Raw genomic sequence first — 16,927 nt, forward strand, 5'->3', positions numbered from 1 at the left:
AATGCCAATTTAATTTCTTTATCAATTAGCTGTATATAGAGAAATTTAATAAAGGAAATTGAGGAGTAATTTGATCATTTAATTATTTTATTCGTATATTATTTGACTTCATATAAATAATTTCTACATTTTTTTAGTATAAGATAATACGCCCCATAATGTATTAATTATTTATGTATAAGATGGAATTAAATTGAGTTGTGCAATCAAATAATGTCCTGAACAAATTAAATTTTAATACATATAGGGGTTGTTTCGTAGAGTGTATTGGAAAATATAATGCATGCATTAATTAATGTGTACTACTAGTACCTTACTTGGTACATTTTTTTGCCTCTGTATAATTAATGCAAGCATTAGTTATACACTCTATTGTGTATTAAAATGTGTAGTAGCAATACACTCTATTTCCTAGGTTTTAGTAATACATAGACTTTTAATATATGCATTAACTTATTAAATGACCTTAATACCCCTCAATTTTCCTTTCAAAATATTTCGCAATTTCTTTTCCCGCCATTTTAGTTTTCAACAGTGAATCTTCTCAAAACATTCCACAATTTCTTTTTCCACCATTTTAATTTACAACAATGAATAATTGATTTAAATAACCGCAACACATTTTTGCTTTGCTTTAAGGGTCTTTAAAAAGATTAAAAAAAATCTTGAGACTATTCCTTAATTTTACATTTTGTATTTTATTTTTGTTTCGATTATGTTAATCCAGCGGCATAACATTTCATGCGTAAAGACAAAGGTCTTGCAATTAATCCTAAATCTTTATATACTAGTTCAATAATACTAATTATGTTTGAAATGACAAAAGAACATTGTTGCAAAAAAATGTATAAAGTCAAAGAAGGGTATTTTTATAAACAACCACTTCTTTTATAGAAATTATGTAAGATATATTATTTCTCATACATCAAACCAAAAAATGTATAAGAAATAATACATGCATAACTAATACACACATAACTAATACAAACATTACTAATGCAAATATTACTAATACCCTATATTTTGCATTGTTAGCAAATATTACTAATACCCTATATTTTGCATTTTTCTTGTACATTCTGCCAAACGACCCCTATCTATTTTAATTAATACATCCTAGCCAAACGCGTCCTGATTCTTCTGATCTAGGTAGGACCAGGACTTGCGGTAGTGCAGAAGAAGGTTTGGGGTTGATTGATGGAGGAATTAGAGCAAGTGTTGAGAGATAAGGGACTAACTGTATCGTCTCTCCCGGAAAAAGGTCGCTGCCTTTTCACCACTCGCCATTTCTCTCCAGGTCTTTTCTTACTTCCTTTTTTTTTGTTTTATCAAACCATGAATTACTGTAGCATACATTATTTTCCATTTGTTGTTTGCTAAATGAGATTTTTGGATGATATAACAGGGGAAGTGATTATATCTGAAGAGCCATATGTTTCAGTTCCCAATAAATCAGCTAAATGTGAATGGTGTTTCGCTCCAACTAACCTTAAGAGATGTTCCGCATGCCGTGTTGTTTTCTACTGTGGGAATACATGTCAGGTACACATTCTACCGAGGATTTCTACATTTTTTCTTCTTTCTTTTTTTTCAATTCCTTTGTTCATATATTTGTCAGCCATGCTTATAATTATTACTCTTGGACTAGACATATCTATTTTTATTTTTTCTCCCTTTGCTCGTCGTTAGAGATTTTTTTTGCTTTTGATAATTCTGGCTTTGCCTCAATGTTGTTGCCATGGTTAGCTATTTGTCTGTTTAATTTTCCTTTGGCCAATTTATAATTATAGTGAAGCTAACTGCAGAAGTCAGATTGGAAGTTGCATAGGGTTGAATGCCAGGCCTTGTCCAAGGTTGACAAGGAAAGGATAAAATCCATTACGCCCAGTATAAGATTGATGGTTAAGCTTTATCTACGGAGGAAACTGCAAGATGAGAAGGTGAAGGTCCATCTACTTTCTTGTTTTTACAACTCACCTGCTACTAACTTAATTTTTTCATTCAGAATTTGATTTAATTTAGAGTTCATACGCTACTTGAATTCGGTGTCAGCATTATGTTTGAGCTTCAAAATCTGATTCATTTGGGTGAGTGAATGCATTGGAGTATAAGCAGTGACTAAGACATGAAACGAAAAGTATTAACACCCTTACAGGCAGTCTTGATTACGTATCAGTGTAGCAAGTCGGAGAACTGTAGATATTTCAAGAAATGCGAGGATAGGACCATAGGTAACATGGATAATGATGGTATCACTAGATTTGATGCTTACACATATTCGTTTCCTGTACTGAGTTGTTGATGATATTCTATGCGTGTAAGTCAAAATGAGGTCTTTGCTTTCTGGAATTACTTGGTAATTTATCCTGAAAGGGGGTGGTGTTGAAGGGTTATTCTAGATAATAATACATGCGATAGAGTCATTTGAGAAGTGTATCTATTCCTTGGAACCTTTCAATTCTTTATGAAAGTCTGCACCAGCTTGGACACGTTTTTGATTGAGCCAATTATACCAAGATAACCAGCTATAATTTTATTCATCATGAGAACTTTTTGAGCATGTGTATATAGGTGAAATTGTTTTATATTCTTACAACCAAATGTCTTCTGCCTAGGGGTCTGATATATTTCTCATGAATACAGTGATGGGGAAAAGGATCAGATTCAAGCAGAACACCTCTTTATCTCATCTGCTGAAAATCTGAGGGCTACTCATCAAAGCTTATTTTTTCATTGACCATATGAATGGGTGAGGAAATGTCTACTCCCTCCATCCCAATTTATGTGATGGTGTTTTATTGGGAGCGGAGTTTTAAGAAAGTAGACTTTTGAAACTCAATCTACAACAAGCCAAAGAGTTTTGTGTGACTATAAATCTTGTGAAGGATAAAATGAGATAAGGAATTATGACATCATTTTTTGGGACAGAAAAAGAAAGCACGTCACATAAAACACAAAGGGAGTACATAAAAGAAAAAAGCGAAATCCAACATCATTTATTTTTGGATAACTGTGGTATCCGCGCCAGTTTGCGCGCACCTCGACTAATTCCATGGGATATCTACCACCTCCCACCAGCAACGGGTGCAGGTACCAGGTAACTTTGTTCTCTAAGTCTAGAACAGATGGGAAGAAATCACCTAGTGTTTGTTGCTGTTGAGAATTGAACCTGAGACCTCATGATGCTCAACCCACTTCATTGAACCACTAGGCATCCAACATAACATTTAGAAAGTGAAAGGATTCCGACAGTTACCTTTTGTTTTGAAACTGGGAAGGAAAAGGATGGAGGTTGTCTAAGTAGGCGGTTGGCCGTGCTATTTGGAGCTCAAATTTGAAGTTTTGATTTGAAATCAATATTCTTCAATTTGAAATTTTTAATTTCAAATCTCAAATTCTCCTAAAAGGTTCTCTCTCTGTCTATCTTTATTTATCCATGTTACTAAAAATAGATGCTCAACAATACTTGTCCAATTTGCAAACACCATGGATAATTTACCCATTTGTACGTATTCTACCCTTGATATTAAATATTATTCATTATCTAATGCATTTTGCAAACCATTGAATTCAAAGAGTGATTTAGTAAAATTACTCCTATTATTTTTTGTTTCTTAAAGTACGTGTCAAGTCAGTAATAGACAAGTATTGATGGACAGAGGGAGTAGGAATTCAATTTCAAGTTTGTGATTTCAAAGTTTTTAAAATTTAAAACATCATAAGTTTATTATTGGCAAAATATACCCATAATTTAAACATTTACAGAAAAAGACAGATGCTCAGCGTGAAGAGATTGTTCATACCATGTGGGAGGATTATAGTAAAGAGTAGCTAGTTACTACTATTGTTGATTTATTGAACAGTGAATCTTTGTTAAATTAAGTGTATTTGAAAGTTTGTACTAGCATATAATTGGAAGCATTTATTTAGAAAAGGAACTTGGAGATATGTGATTTATTAATGGGACGTCTTTGAATATTTCAATATCTTGTTTATGAACTATGTTTTTCTCATTTGGTTAGATCGTATAAGAGTTGGGGAAGTTTTGATAGTTTTTACTAATTGCGAGGTTTCCATGTTTATAAGAAGTACAACTTTTGAGGTCAGAATTGCATGTCCGAACAAATTTCAACTTCAAATCAACTTGATTTAAAATTATGATATGAAATCATGGCCAAACGGGCCCTAAATTTCCCATTTTCTGTTTTGGTTTGCCAAAAGAAAATATGAAGGAAATTGAAGTGAGAAAAAAATAATATTTCTCCTCGGTCGGCTAATATCTCTGATCTTTTAGATGGGAAGAGAATTGTGAAAGGAGAATCAATTTATGTCATCTCTTATATTATATCTTTCTATACTTCATTAGTTTCCAGCAAAGTGTAAAATCTGAGTAGAAGTACCTAGACTTCCATCATTAAGCATTTTGGAATAGTTGAGGGCTAGAAAGCTCAAATAATTGCTGCAGAACCATGGAAACCTCAATATTTGCTATATAATAGTTAAGTTTTCAAGTAGCTGCAGTATATGTGCAGGCAGGTTTAATCACTCAAGACATTACAGTTCCGTGTAATTACTTTGTCCTAGCCAACTCTAATCACTTCAGTCTTGCTATTTATAGTATATATTGGTTATGCATGAAGCTCATAACTACTCTTTCACTGCCAGGTTATTCTAACTACAGTCATGGACAATTACAATCTGGTGGAATCCCTGGTTTCCCGTATCCTTGTGTAGTTTATACTTACTGAGTTTCTGTTATTAATTTTGAATGCTGTATTAAGGTTTATATTTGCTACATCTTTGACTTTGTTTTGTTTTTAACAAGTTTGTTTCTCTAGATATGACTGATATTGATGAGAAGCAACTAGTTTTGTATGCTCAAATGGCAAACCTTGTTGGTTTGATTCTTCAATGGCCCGAGATCAATGTAAAGGAGATTGCAGAGAACTTTTCTAAGGTATAGATTGTGGGCCAGATTTTCACTTTAGATATGTCTAAAAACAATAGACGGTCACCGTCATGGAAAGATAAAAAACTATGCGACCTTATCCTATGTTGCATAGGCCCGTTCCATGCATAATGTTGGGATATATTGTCCCTAATGTTCAAATTCTTCGTGAAGCTCACTCTTATATCATGAAAACTAGAGGACGACATGGTTGAAGTCTTCCCTTAATCACTTGTCTGGAAGCATCTAATCTTTTTCTTACAAAATTCACTGTCTAACCCAGTGTTTCTCTGTTGTCTTTCTGAGGATGTGCAGTTTTCATGTAATGCACATACAGTTTGTGATGCTGAACTAAAACCCCTGGGGACAGGCCTTTATCCGGTGGTTTCTATAATCAACCACAGGTAATTATTGCAATAAATTTATGTCAGCTAGTATATGTATTTCTCTAAGTGGACTTTTCATGTTATAGTTGTTTGCCGAATTCGGTTCTAATATTTGAGGGACGATTGGCTGTTATCCGAGCTGTGCAGCATATACCCAAAGGTACTGAGGTAAATACGTTGTTTTCCAAATCATTTTGGTCAATTCGATGAGTTTAAATTTTTACTAATTGAAGTATGTTATCCTTCTGAAAACTAAAACAAGATGCAAATCAATGAACCAGAGGTTGATATCTGAAAGTGCTTTCATTTGACCAATACCGCCAAATTTTGAGCAAGGATTATGTTGACGAATTTAGTAAGAGGGATAACATAAAATGATATGCATGTAGGATTGTAGTCATGATGATTTACATGATCATCAATCATTGGGATCTTTGTTGTTGGCTCTAGAATATCTTTCAAGAAGCTAATTACTTTATGATTCTTGTTTGGTCTTTTGAGCACTTAAACATCTACATGGATTCAAAAAGAGATTATAGAAATAGTGGTGGACATCATTGAGGGAGGATAATATGGTTGCTTAGTTTCCAATAGTTCGATTGATCTTGTACGTCAAAGCAAAAGGCTTCCACTGGTTAAATATTCGAAATTGACTCAAATTTGCTAATTTGGAAGGGTTTTGTGTGCTAAATTTGTCAATATGCTAGGGGATATCTCTCTACAACCTGTGCACTCTTGAATGTGCCACAAGTTGATGGATGATAATGAGTACATTTTTTTTTCTTCTTTTTTCTTATGATCTTAGACATCCAAATGATGAGTACATTTGGGATGTTATTTACTGATTTTATAAATTTGAAACACAAGTAAAGTTATCGACATCTAGCAACCACTGACTTTCTGATTTACTTGATTGGCTTTCAAAAGGTATCAATAAGTTATATAGAAATGGCTGGAAGCACTGCAACTCGACAACAGGCTCTTAAAGAACAGTACCTTTTCTCCTGCACTTGCATTCGCTGCGTCAAGTTGGTATATTCATTGCCTTGTCTAACTAGTGCTCAATAATAAGATTTCTGCTCACAAACTTATTAAACTACTAATTATAAGGGCCAAAATGATGATATCCAAGAAAGTGCATTTCTGGAGGGTTATAGATGCAAGGACAAGGAATGCAGTGGTTTCCTGCTTCGTGACTTTGGTACATGATCCCTGTCTCGAACTGCATCTTATATTTGCAAGATTGATTTGGTTTACCAATGACTTTTCCCTTCTTGCTTTTGCAGGTAATAAAGGATTCACGTGTCAATTGTGTGGACTCTTTAGGGACAAGGAAGAAATAAAGAATATCGTTAATGAAATCCAATCGCTGTCAGAAAAATCTTCATTTTCACTTTCATATGGGAGTATCCTTTGAAGTTAGCACTAAGAATATCTAATCTATGTTACTATCTATAAACTCTATACTATATAGCCTGCTAAGATATTCTACTAATTTTGGAATAATTATCATGTTAGCACTACTTTGAGCTAAGAATCTCCCCTCTGAGTTAGAACGCGCTATCTTATGCCACAAGAAGAGGCACTTTTGATCAGTCCTCCTAAGTTGGTGTGGAAGTAAGGAAGTGAAATGTTCCATCAATGAAATTTAATGAAATTTAAAGTGATTATATTTATTTGCTTTTTGGTGGGAAAAAGAGAACTCTTTGACGGAATACAGATAACAAAGATGCTAGTGCAATGTATAAGATGGTTGAGAAACTTCAATTGAAGCTGTACCATCATTTGTCGATCAATCTAATGCGTATGCGGGAGAATCTCTTAAAGGTTTGATTACTTCTAATTTAGTGTCTATCAAAGGAATGTTCTCCACTCATGTTGAATGGTGATTCCATCAAGAAAACTTCTTTTTTGATTTTCTTATGAATATACTGACATCAATCTTATTCCAGCTTTCTCTTAATATTTTTTTGAACCTGATATATGGATTATTCATTTAGATATTGATGGAGCTGCAAGATTGGAAGGAGGCACTAAAGTACTGCAGATTAACTATTCCAGTTTATCAGAGTAAGTTGGCATTACCTAAAAATTCAAGATAGTTTGATTCTGCAGTCATTATATCGATGTTATCTAATCTCAGCATAACTATGCAAGCATACTAATACCAGCAGTACTAATGTCAGCATATTACTAATACACCATATTCAACGCTATTCTTATACACCCTACCAAACAACCCCTAATTTTATTAAGCCGCCCCTATCAAATGAAAGAAGGAATCTAAATACAAAAGGAGAGAGCAGGTTTTGCTACATGTTTAAGCTATATCCCTTTATTGATTTCAGTTGCTCAGTCTCTGCATAGAAGATTCTTATGACCATGACTTTATTGTTCATGCACCCTGTTCTCTGTTTTCTCTCTGGAATGTTAATAAATCTGTGAAGGACCATCTGATTTGGGAAATGCATGGAGTTGAGTTGCTTTGCTTTGTAAAACCAAGAAACGTTCTTATGCTTCGTACATATCACCTATATAAAGCATTATGACTTCTTCTGAACTTAGTGATGCTCTAAAGCTCCATTTTCCAATAGTTTTACCCAGCTTTCTGAAATATATGTTATTGTATATACATGCTTTCTCATAATATTTCTTCTTTTAATAGGAGTTTATCCAGAATGTCATCCTTTACTTGGACTGCAATATTACACTTGTGGAAGACTTGAATGGTTAGACCTTTCTGCTTTTTTTGATTTTATTGTGTCATACATTACATTTATCACTGACCCGCTAAACCAATTCGCATTTCCTGCCACTATATACACCGACTCACCTAAAATTCTCGCATTAGCCTTAAGCTTAAGGTGTCTCGTTCCATTATTGGTAATGGAACAAGAAGGAAACGGGCAACTGAGAACAACCCCTTGAAGAGTGAACAAATTCCTAATTCCTTAAAGGTACTTCACGTGTTAAATTGACGTCGTAATTCAGCTCACATGTTATGTTCAATCACCCAATACCTTGCATTTCATTGCATGTGAGAGGGGTGGAGGCGGAGGTGGTGGTGATAGGGGTACATAGTTGTAGGTGGATCGGAATCGAAATTATAATCAATAATTGAAAAATCAGAAAGTGATGCAACAAAGAAAGGGCTATGAAAATTAACGTAAACTAGAACGATGAAGAAGAAAAAGTGTATCCATGGAACGGCCATTACAAAAACTCCTCAAATGCGAGAAACAATGGGAATGAGCGGCAAGAAAAAGATCAAAAGAGGACTGGTGGAAATGTATTCCAGCCTGCATTTGGTGGTCACTTTGGATGGAAAGGAACGAAAAATCCCTTTATGGACAAGCTAGCAGCATTCAGAAGATCAAGATGAAAAGTCTGAGTTTGCTGTAATTTTGGTGTAAACAGAATATGGTGGGGGGCGGGGGGCGGTAGAAAGTCTGGTCAATTGTCAAGTTTTTTTGGATTTTGATTCTGCATGATACCCCCAGGCGGTTGTAAATCCCACCTCACTAATCTTACCTGATGAGTTTTTTGGTGTGAATACAAAGTTACATTTATTAAAAAACAGAAATTAATGATTACTGGAGTGATAAATAGCCGCTGTATATACGAAAAATAGCAGAATTTGATTGGAAGTCCTTTTGTATTGTATATGTAAATAATCGAAATGGGAATGCAGAAACGAAGAAGAAAACAGGCGGAGGAGAGAAAAGGGTCTTACGACGAGTTCGGTTGGGAGCAGAAAAAACAGGTTGACACTTGTGCTTTCCATTTTGTTTCTCTTTCAAAAGAAATTCCCATATCCATGAGGGAGCTTTGTCAGCTGAAGACAGGTTCATTGGAAGTGATATTATCTTTCATATCGGAGTCCGCAGACTGGGGGAGGCGTTGCAGTTAGCCGACACTGATCTTGAAAAAGCTTTGGATGTTTGGTTAGTAGAGGGTAGATTGTTAGAAGTACTAATCTTGGGAAAAGAGGCTTCATTATTACTTTTACTATTAATCTTGGGATTAGTAAATGGGACTCCAGTTTACTTACTGCTCAGCATTAGAAGTCCCTTCTGGGAGAAGATTCTGTCCAAGATACCATTTCTTTGGACTGTGTCTGGGCTAGCTTGACTAGAAGATTGGCCCAAATCTGATGGCATTTTGTCCAAAGGTTGTGCAAAGGGTTTTTTTTAATTTTTTTTTTGGGGGGGGGGGGGGTCTTTCCGGTGAGTTAGGCCCACCAGAGGGAACCCTATCTTTCTCTTTTCTTTTCCCGCCACCAGAGTTGGTAAACTTACCTCCAGTGGTAAGAGTGTCATAAGCAAAGTTTCTGGTTTCTAGAAACTTACGTGTGGGTGCATCAAACATCTTTCCCTTGATGTTGTTTGGTTTGATGGAGTAGGGGTGGGCATAAAATACCAAAAACTGAATTACCGAACCGAATCAAAAAATTTGGTATTCAGTAATTCGGTATTTAGTATGGTATTTGGGAGTAAAATTTCAATATTTTGGTATTCGGGATTGGGTTTGGTACAAGATATTAATACCATTTGGTATTCAGTATTTACCGAATATCGAATATATATATATGTGTATGTGTGTTTAACCCAACCCAATAGACAATAGTACTAGTCGTCCCAAAAAATCACTTGGACCTTGATAATATATTCGTAAAAAGCAACATAAAGAATACTAAATAGGATTTCTATTAAATATATTCTTTGAAGTTTAAACATACATTTGCACATCTCCAACTTTAATATGGTATTACCAAATACCATACCGAACCGAAGTTTAATTACCGATTACCGAACTACCAAACCGATGTTTATAAGTATGGTATGTGGTATCTATGTTCAAATACTGATTACCGAACCCGAACTTTGAAAATATCGAACCGAATACCGAACGCCCACCCCTACTTGGGAGGATTAAGCTGGACAAGTTTTCTCCTTCTGGTGAAGGTGTCTGTCTTCCATTCCTCTGCCTCTTTGGGCCTTTCCACTGTTGTTAGTTGATTAGGGTTATTACTCTGGGTTTTGATGTGGGAACACTCCGTATGACCCAATCTGCCACACCCTTTGCATAGAATTCCTTCACTTTCATAGCAAATAAGATGTTTATGTTGTCTGATTAAAATGCTAGTTTTAACCGGAGTTTCCAAAGGTACTTGGATACATATCCTGACTATCTCCCTCTTAGATTGGAGGATGGGCAGGACTCAATCTTTAGAAGTTCGCCAATTTTCCTCTCAATCTTTTCCAGGATTATCTTGTCATAGAATTCTGTTGGGAGTTGCGGCAGTCTAAGCCATGTCACTGTGGAGGAGAGTTGGGAAGAGTCCCGCAATGAATCACGGCCCCTCGTGAAATACTCTCTTGGATTTCTTCCAGGTCAAATTTGACGGTGAAAAAGTTTGATCCAAGATCTGTGAGAATGATCATTTCTTTTAATTTCCATAGGTCGGTCAGCTTTGTTTTAAGGTAGAGGTGATTGAGTTTCTTTCCAAATAATTTGATGATGACAGTATTTCCATGTGGTATACAGACGTAGTTTCTCTTCCACGGTCAGGAGGATAATTTCCTCCAATTCGGATGAGATTGGGGATTGGTTCTCAAGTTCGAGAGGGTATGTCATGGTAGTGATGAGGTTTTTCTCCTTCACCACGTCTACGAAAGAGTTCTTTTGATTGGTGTCTTCTTCCATTTGGCAATCACTGATGTCCGGTGGCTCCAGTGGAATCTGGGTGGAGGGGTCCATACTGGTTGTTGCAGTGTTGGTCATACCTGCATGTAGGGAGGAGGAAAGGGTGGGGAGTTTAGAGAGAGGGTGGTCGTTCACTCTCTGATCCAACTTCACTAGTACTAATGATTAGATGTATTCTGCAACACTGCAATGATTTCGTGGTTTGGAGATTCGCTCCTCCTGGCTTCTTCTGTTTAATTTTGTTAGATCTTGGTCGCAGTTCCTGAACGTGTAAAGAAACCAAAGCCTGTTATTTTTTGGTATAATTCAACAATTTTATCCATGATTAAACATTTTCTTTATCAACAGCATGAAAGTATGTGACTTTAAAATGCCCCGAAGGTTTGGTCTGGTGCAACGTGAGGCGTGGGTTAGATGCACTTCATGGATCAATTGTACTAGCAGACTGTTTGATATTTTAAGTGGAGAAGGGTAGAGGGGGGTGCACATTATCCACCAAGTTTCGAGTGCGTCATGGTCACGGGGATTTTTAATTTATCAGGTACCTCACTCAAGATAACCTTAAGAAAAGGAAATTTCAGATTGCCAACAGATGTTACATGTGCCATCAGAACGTTGAGTCCAACAATCATCTATTTTTACATTGTAAAGTTGCTGCTGGCTTATGGAGTATGTTTCTGTCTATATTTGATATTAATTGGGTAATGCCACATAGCACCAAAGAGTCCTTTGAGTGCTGGTGCAATTGGAGAGTTGGTAAGGGCATCAAGCCAATCTGGAAGATGATACCTTCTTGTATTTGTTGGTGTGTATGATCCGAAAGGAACAAAAGATGTTTTGAAGGTTTATCAACTCCAAATCACTCCCTTAAGGCTAGGTGTCTTTTGTATCTATATAGTTGGCATAACCTTTCACCCATAGATTTCCCTGAGAACTTTTTGAACTTTGTTAGCTCCTTGGTACTAGTGTAGCTCTTTTGTTTTTGAGCTAATGTACTGCTGTCTTTCTCTAACTTTTTGTACTATTCTGCATCTTCTTGATGCCAGCAATGAAATTTCTTATTACTTAATCAAAAAAAAAAAGTTATCAAGTAAAAATTATGTGACTTAAAAAACTATTAATGAAGTTAATACAGTTTCTCAGTCAATAGGATTTCTTGTTCTAGTTATACCATTTGTTGCAAATCTTGAGCTTCTTGAAGACATGAAAAAGGTCAAGAAAGTGGTGATTTCGTTAATGATTGTCTGTGGTGCTGATTTGTAATTTCAGGTGGCTTGGTGAGACTGAGGAAGCTTACAGATCACTGGCCAAGGCAGCGGAGATACTGCGAATTACTCATGGAACAAACACCACTTTCATGAAGGAGCTTTTTGTGAAGTTAGAAGAAGCTCGTGCAGAGCTCTCTTACAAGCTTTCATCCAAGGAAGAAGAATGATCATTGAACTGCATCCACAGATGCACAAAATCTTATAGACGACTCACGAAATTCTGCTCTACATGTTCAACTAAGGGGAAGATGCAAAAGGTCTTGTAAACGACATATGCCAAAACTCTGTTACACCAGTTCAACAAAGGGCCGTTCCTTCTTTCCTGATTATTACAGTGAATTTCTTGTGATACTAATCTCCCTTTCCTACTATCTCCTTTTGCTGGGAATGAGTTCCTATTGTGAGAGAAAATAGGATACTGGGAGTTTCTTCTTTTAGTATTAGATTCCCTTGAGTATTGATACAAGGAGGTGCAAGGGAGTTTTCATAGGAAGTAAATAGCTAAAACTGCTATTGTTGCTTACATCTGTCAACATTACTAGTTTCACAAGGTCCGTGCTAAGCTCGGGCCCAAACTCAAAATATGAATATAATAATTAAAATCTTAAAATATAATTCATATCATATTATTTTTTTTCTTTATAATTAACATAATCTAGTGACGAACATGTTAAACATGTTTTCTTTGGGTCAATTTATAATTACTAAAGTTATTAATCAAATAATCGAATATTTTTAAATAAAATTTTGATTTGTGCGGAAGAAAGTATTACCGAAGAACTAGAATATGTCAAAAGACCACAAGTAATTCAATATTTTGTAAAATAACATGATTTAAAATATGTTAATAATTACAGTTCGGTGAAGATTATAAATATAAAATATTGATATTTTTATGAATTTGTAGATATGTATCCTCTTAATTATAGATAGAAATAAATTTATTCTACTATTTATTGAGTTTTAATTCATTCATAATTCAATGTGGCAAGCCTTTTTGAAAAATTCAATTTCTTTTGTCTTATACAACAAAATATTTCAATGACTTCCATGTATATATAGGAACAGTTATGATCTTAATTTAGAGCCTTTACTCAAATTAACTTAATGGTGATCTATAAGTATTTTAAATAATAATTAAACTAAATTAATAAATTATTTTATTCGGTCTTTATCTTTTACACTCACTATAAAAGAATATTTATTCATCCTCTTTGAACTATTGATTATCCTTTTTCATGCCTACTGATCAGAAAAATAATAAAAATAATGTGTTTTTTATTATTTATTACGTTACCTTATTTATTACGTGATTTTTAAGAATTGAACAATACTAAAAGAACTATAAAGGTTCTAATTGATAATTATTGCAAACTTTATTTTTGTATGATAATTATTGCAAACTTTATATTTGTATTAAAGTTAATTTGAAAATAATTTTTTTTGAGAAATTTGAAAATAACTTTGTTTTGAGCTAAAGTGCTTATCAGTTTAAAATAGAGTTTTAATTAAAAGGTCATCTATTAGGTAGCAAGAAGAGAACAATTACAAGCACACAAGTGGAAATGATTCTAACAAAAATAATAAGGGCAAAAGTGAAAATATATAACAAAAAGACACCATCAATTGCCATGTGTGATAACTTAATTTACTTAACTAAAGAAGTGAAATATCTAAAATGCCCTTGTGATGACTATCAAAATTTGCGATTCTCCCTTATAGTAATATAGTAATTTATTTATCTTTTGAATAATTCTGTTCTAAAGAAATAGTGTGTGCACTTTTGAACTTTCTTAACTTTGGATGAAGGTAATTAGAATTAGAGCTGGTCAATGATCAAACCAAAAGCAAAAACAAACATTAAAGTTGCAAAAAGTTGAATAACCCAGATCGAATGTAGAGGTATAAAAGAAAATGAACTACGTCTAGCATTATCAATCAAAGTCCAAGGTCATTGTAACAGTAACTCATAAGCATTATCAGATGGTTTACTTGCAATTGATAGGTAACAGCACCAGAGTTCTATGCAAATGTTTGGTTTTTCAGAATAGGGCTAAAAGACTAAAAGCCCAACTTACTCTGTGACTACAAGTACTGGGCAAACTACTTACAACTTACGGCAGATAGGTAAGTTGGGGGATGCAAGTGAATCAACGATGTTGCTGTGCAAATCCCACAATGAATCCAGAGATCATATATTGCCTTCATTCATTGTGAGCATCCCCTCCAAGTATTGTACAAAATTATGCAGTGGATATCCTCATTTGTGCATAGTGATTAGTGATCAGGAATTCTAAGGTACATCTCAAGTCACTCAAATTATTCAAGTTAGGTTTGAAGGGAAGACTAAAGAATGGTACATCATAGCGAAGGAAATTCATTCAATGTTGACACCAGCTTATGTTTTGACTGTTCTCTGCCTTAGCTAGCTGCTTGTTGCTTCTTTGGTTTTTGTTAACTTGGCCACATTTTTGTATTGATATCTTGGTGGTTAATAGTCAGTTTAGTTGCCAAGAAAATGAACCACGTCTAGCAGCATCTAAATGACCATATAAACGAAAGTAAACTAGATCTAGCAACATCTAAAATGTCCAGATAAATATAAAAATATAACATAAACATCTATCATCATATTATCCGATGCTCAAATTGAGCTGTTCTACCGAGTTTCTGCAGAACTTGATTTCAAAGAGGGAAAAAGGTCTAGAGCTGTGAAAACACAATAAGAGTCTTGAGAAAACTCGTAAGAAGATCAACGATAACGACGTAGAGACAGAGTCTGGTTCCTCTTCCAGGTTGCCCTTCTTGAGGGCCTTGCCTTGTGGTGCAAGTGTCCTCTTCCTCGGAGACCCCTGTATTTCTTCCCAGCTGAAGTCAGTCCTCGAAGCTCTCTATGCTTGTGCACTGGGTTGCAAATCCAGTTGATTCTTGGGTCATTCCTCACAGCAGCATGTGCTGCATCAATCAGGATCACTTCATAGTATTTATATGTCGAATCCTGCAATCAACAAGGTCAATGTGCCCATTATGAGTATTACTCAGTTCCAGTGTCTTACGTCTGCAAGGGAAGAAGGTGCTTTCCATGACATGAACCCAGAGAGATAGATACCTCGTTAATCCAGTAAGAATTGAGGACCCTAAGACCACCCAATTTCCTACCAGCGCGCTCCTCAGCAACAGATCGCTTGCTACGCTGAAACTTCAACTGGGTGACTCCCTGGTTGGTAGGCTTACCATACACAATACCCTTGGATACAGGCCTCTTCCTTCCACCACGCTTCACACGAACACGGTAAACCACATAACCCTGCAAATATTATAGGTACACGGGTATAAATCAAAAGCAGAAAACAAAAGGCACCAATTCTACAACGGAATAGAGTATTGACAAAAGCCTGTTGGTTCTAATTATGAGATGTCATACAGCAATTGCATGCACTACAAGGAAAAGATTATTTGCATCTCGTTATAGAATTATGCATCCAGAAATTTCATATAGACAACAGTGAATGAAAAATGGTGACATTACACACAGCAGAGACCTGTCATCAAAATTTACATACGATGGGGAAAACAATTGTATACAAGGGCAACAAGAAGAGAAGGTAAAGGGGAAAAAATTAAATCACATTTGAACAGTATACAGGTTTTAGCAGACCATGTTCAGCTGATTTAGCTCAATCCCAAGCAAGTCGGGATTGGCTATACCAACACTTGCTAACCTTACTGCAGTCAACTCAGCATCGCCAAACATCATAGCTAGCATTTGGCATTTAGGTTTTGGATCCGATTTTGAAAAATTATCTTTAAATATTTGTTTGACCATCTGATTATCAAGTAGTTTCAAGTTGAAAATCTACGAGGTACCTGTTTGGCCTTGTAACCCAAGCGGCGTGCCTTGTCAGGACGAGTAGGCCTAGTAACACGGACGATTGACGGAAGCTGGCGGTACTCCCAGCACCTGACCCTCTGTAAGAACCTCATCACATCCGACTGCTTCTTCCTCCATAACTCTGAAACGTATGTGTACGCACCTATAGTTCAAAACAAGGTCAGACTTCTGCATCCAGCAATAATTGCATATGATATTTATGATAGTCATTATTATAATCAAATCAAAATAAATTTGAAACCAAAGAGCAACCGAGAAAACAAAGATAAATTAAGCACGTTGACATGAATGAACTCAAACTATGCAGACAGTTAACATACCCATTGTAGTGCGGCGACGAAACTCACTCAGGTAGGATTTAGGGTTTTGTGGGAGGAGGCGGAGCTTTTAAATGACCTTCTGGGCTGGGCTACCAACAATTGGCCCATCATCCGACAAAGCAAAATATCCTGCCCACCCTTAGCTTTCGCAAGTTGGCCATTTTTCCAACATTAAACTCGGTGTAATAATCTTGATTAGTACTATAAGGGATCGTTTGGTGTGAGATATAAGTTATAATAGTCCTGAAATATAATATAGTTTTATTTTATCTTGTATTTGATTGAAGGTATTAGTTAGACAAGAGATTATTTATCCCACTATTTATGCATTAGTGATGGGTAAGTTATCCGACATATATGATGATCCCTGAATAACTAATTTCAGGGTTAATCACTCCAGGATAACT

At 35.5% G+C, this 16,927-nt stretch overlaps 2 protein-coding genes across 5 annotated transcripts; one reads left to right on the forward strand and one right to left on the reverse strand.

The window, feature by feature from the left end:
* Nucleotides 1-1,122: 1,122 nt before the first annotated feature.
* On the forward strand, nucleotides 1,123-12,947 carry LOC107872983 (histone-lysine N-methyltransferase ASHR1). 4 transcript variants are annotated; one of them, XR_007056498.1, is made up of 15 exons: nucleotides 1,123-1,297; nucleotides 1,406-1,542; nucleotides 1,806-1,940; nucleotides 4,666-4,720; nucleotides 4,839-4,957; nucleotides 5,264-5,352; nucleotides 5,421-5,502; nucleotides 6,262-6,366; nucleotides 6,445-6,535; nucleotides 6,621-6,740; nucleotides 7,055-7,161; nucleotides 7,335-7,404; nucleotides 8,000-8,063; nucleotides 11,389-11,581; nucleotides 12,310-12,462. XR_007056498.1 is itself a non-coding variant. In XM_016719668.2 (14 exons), the coding sequence occupies exons 1-14, from the start codon at nucleotides 1,198-1,200 to the stop codon at nucleotides 12,473-12,475; spliced, it is 1,449 nt and encodes a 482-aa protein (XP_016575154.2). In that variant the 5' UTR covers nucleotides 1,125-1,197; the 3' UTR covers nucleotides 12,476-12,947. The 4 variants fall into 4 exon arrangements, 3 of the variants coding, with proteins under 3 accessions (XP_047269509.1, XP_016575154.2, XP_016575155.2); XM_016719668.2 differs by lacking the exon at nucleotides 11,389-11,581 and having other exon boundaries at nucleotides 1,125-1,297; nucleotides 5,255-5,352; nucleotides 12,310-12,947; XM_016719669.2 differs by lacking the exon at nucleotides 11,389-11,581 and having other exon boundaries at nucleotides 1,128-1,297; nucleotides 12,310-12,947.
* A 1,934-nt stretch (nucleotides 12,948-14,881) lies between these two features.
* On the reverse strand, nucleotides 14,882-16,685 carry LOC107872981 (60S ribosomal protein L15). Its single transcript, XM_016719667.2, has 4 exons — nucleotides 16,521-16,685; nucleotides 16,176-16,342; nucleotides 15,418-15,615; nucleotides 14,882-15,306 (listed from the first exon to the last, which is right to left on the reverse strand). Exons 1-4 carry the CDS (start codon nucleotides 16,522-16,524, stop codon nucleotides 15,061-15,063), a joined length of 615 nt encoding a protein of 204 aa, XP_016575153.1. The 5' UTR covers nucleotides 16,525-16,685; the 3' UTR covers nucleotides 14,882-15,060.
* Between the last annotated feature and the right edge of the window lie 242 nt (nucleotides 16,686-16,927).

Source organism: Capsicum annuum, chromosome 6 (assembly GCF_002878395.1).
Source record: "Capsicum annuum cultivar UCD-10X-F1 chromosome 6, UCD10Xv1.1, whole genome shotgun sequence".
Classification (NCBI taxonomy): Eukaryota; Viridiplantae; Streptophyta; class Magnoliopsida; order Solanales; family Solanaceae; genus Capsicum; species Capsicum annuum.

Excerpts from the sequence above, each read along its gene's own strand:
- LOC107872981 (XM_016719667.2), bottom strand. Across the intron at positions 15,616-16,175 it reads TGGGTTACAAGGCCAAACAG|GGTTATGTGGTTTACCGTGT; the intron begins GTACCTCGTAGA and ends TAATATTTGCAG. Across the intron at positions 15,307-15,417 it reads ATTCTTACTGGATTAACGAG|GATTCGACATATAAATACTA; the intron begins GTATCTATCTCT and ends TGTTGATTGCAG.
- LOC107872983 (XM_016719668.2), top strand. The coding sequence starts at position 1,198 with ATGGAGGAATTAGAGCAAGTGTTGAGAGATAAGGGACTAACTGTATCG. Across the intron at positions 4,721-4,838 it reads GGTGGAATCCCTGGTTTCCC|ATATGACTGATATTGATGAG; the intron begins GTATCCTTGTGT and ends TTGTTTCTCTAG. Across the intron at positions 5,503-6,261 it reads ATATACCCAAAGGTACTGAG|GTATCAATAAGTTATATAGA; the intron begins GTAAATACGTTG and ends GGCTTTCAAAAG.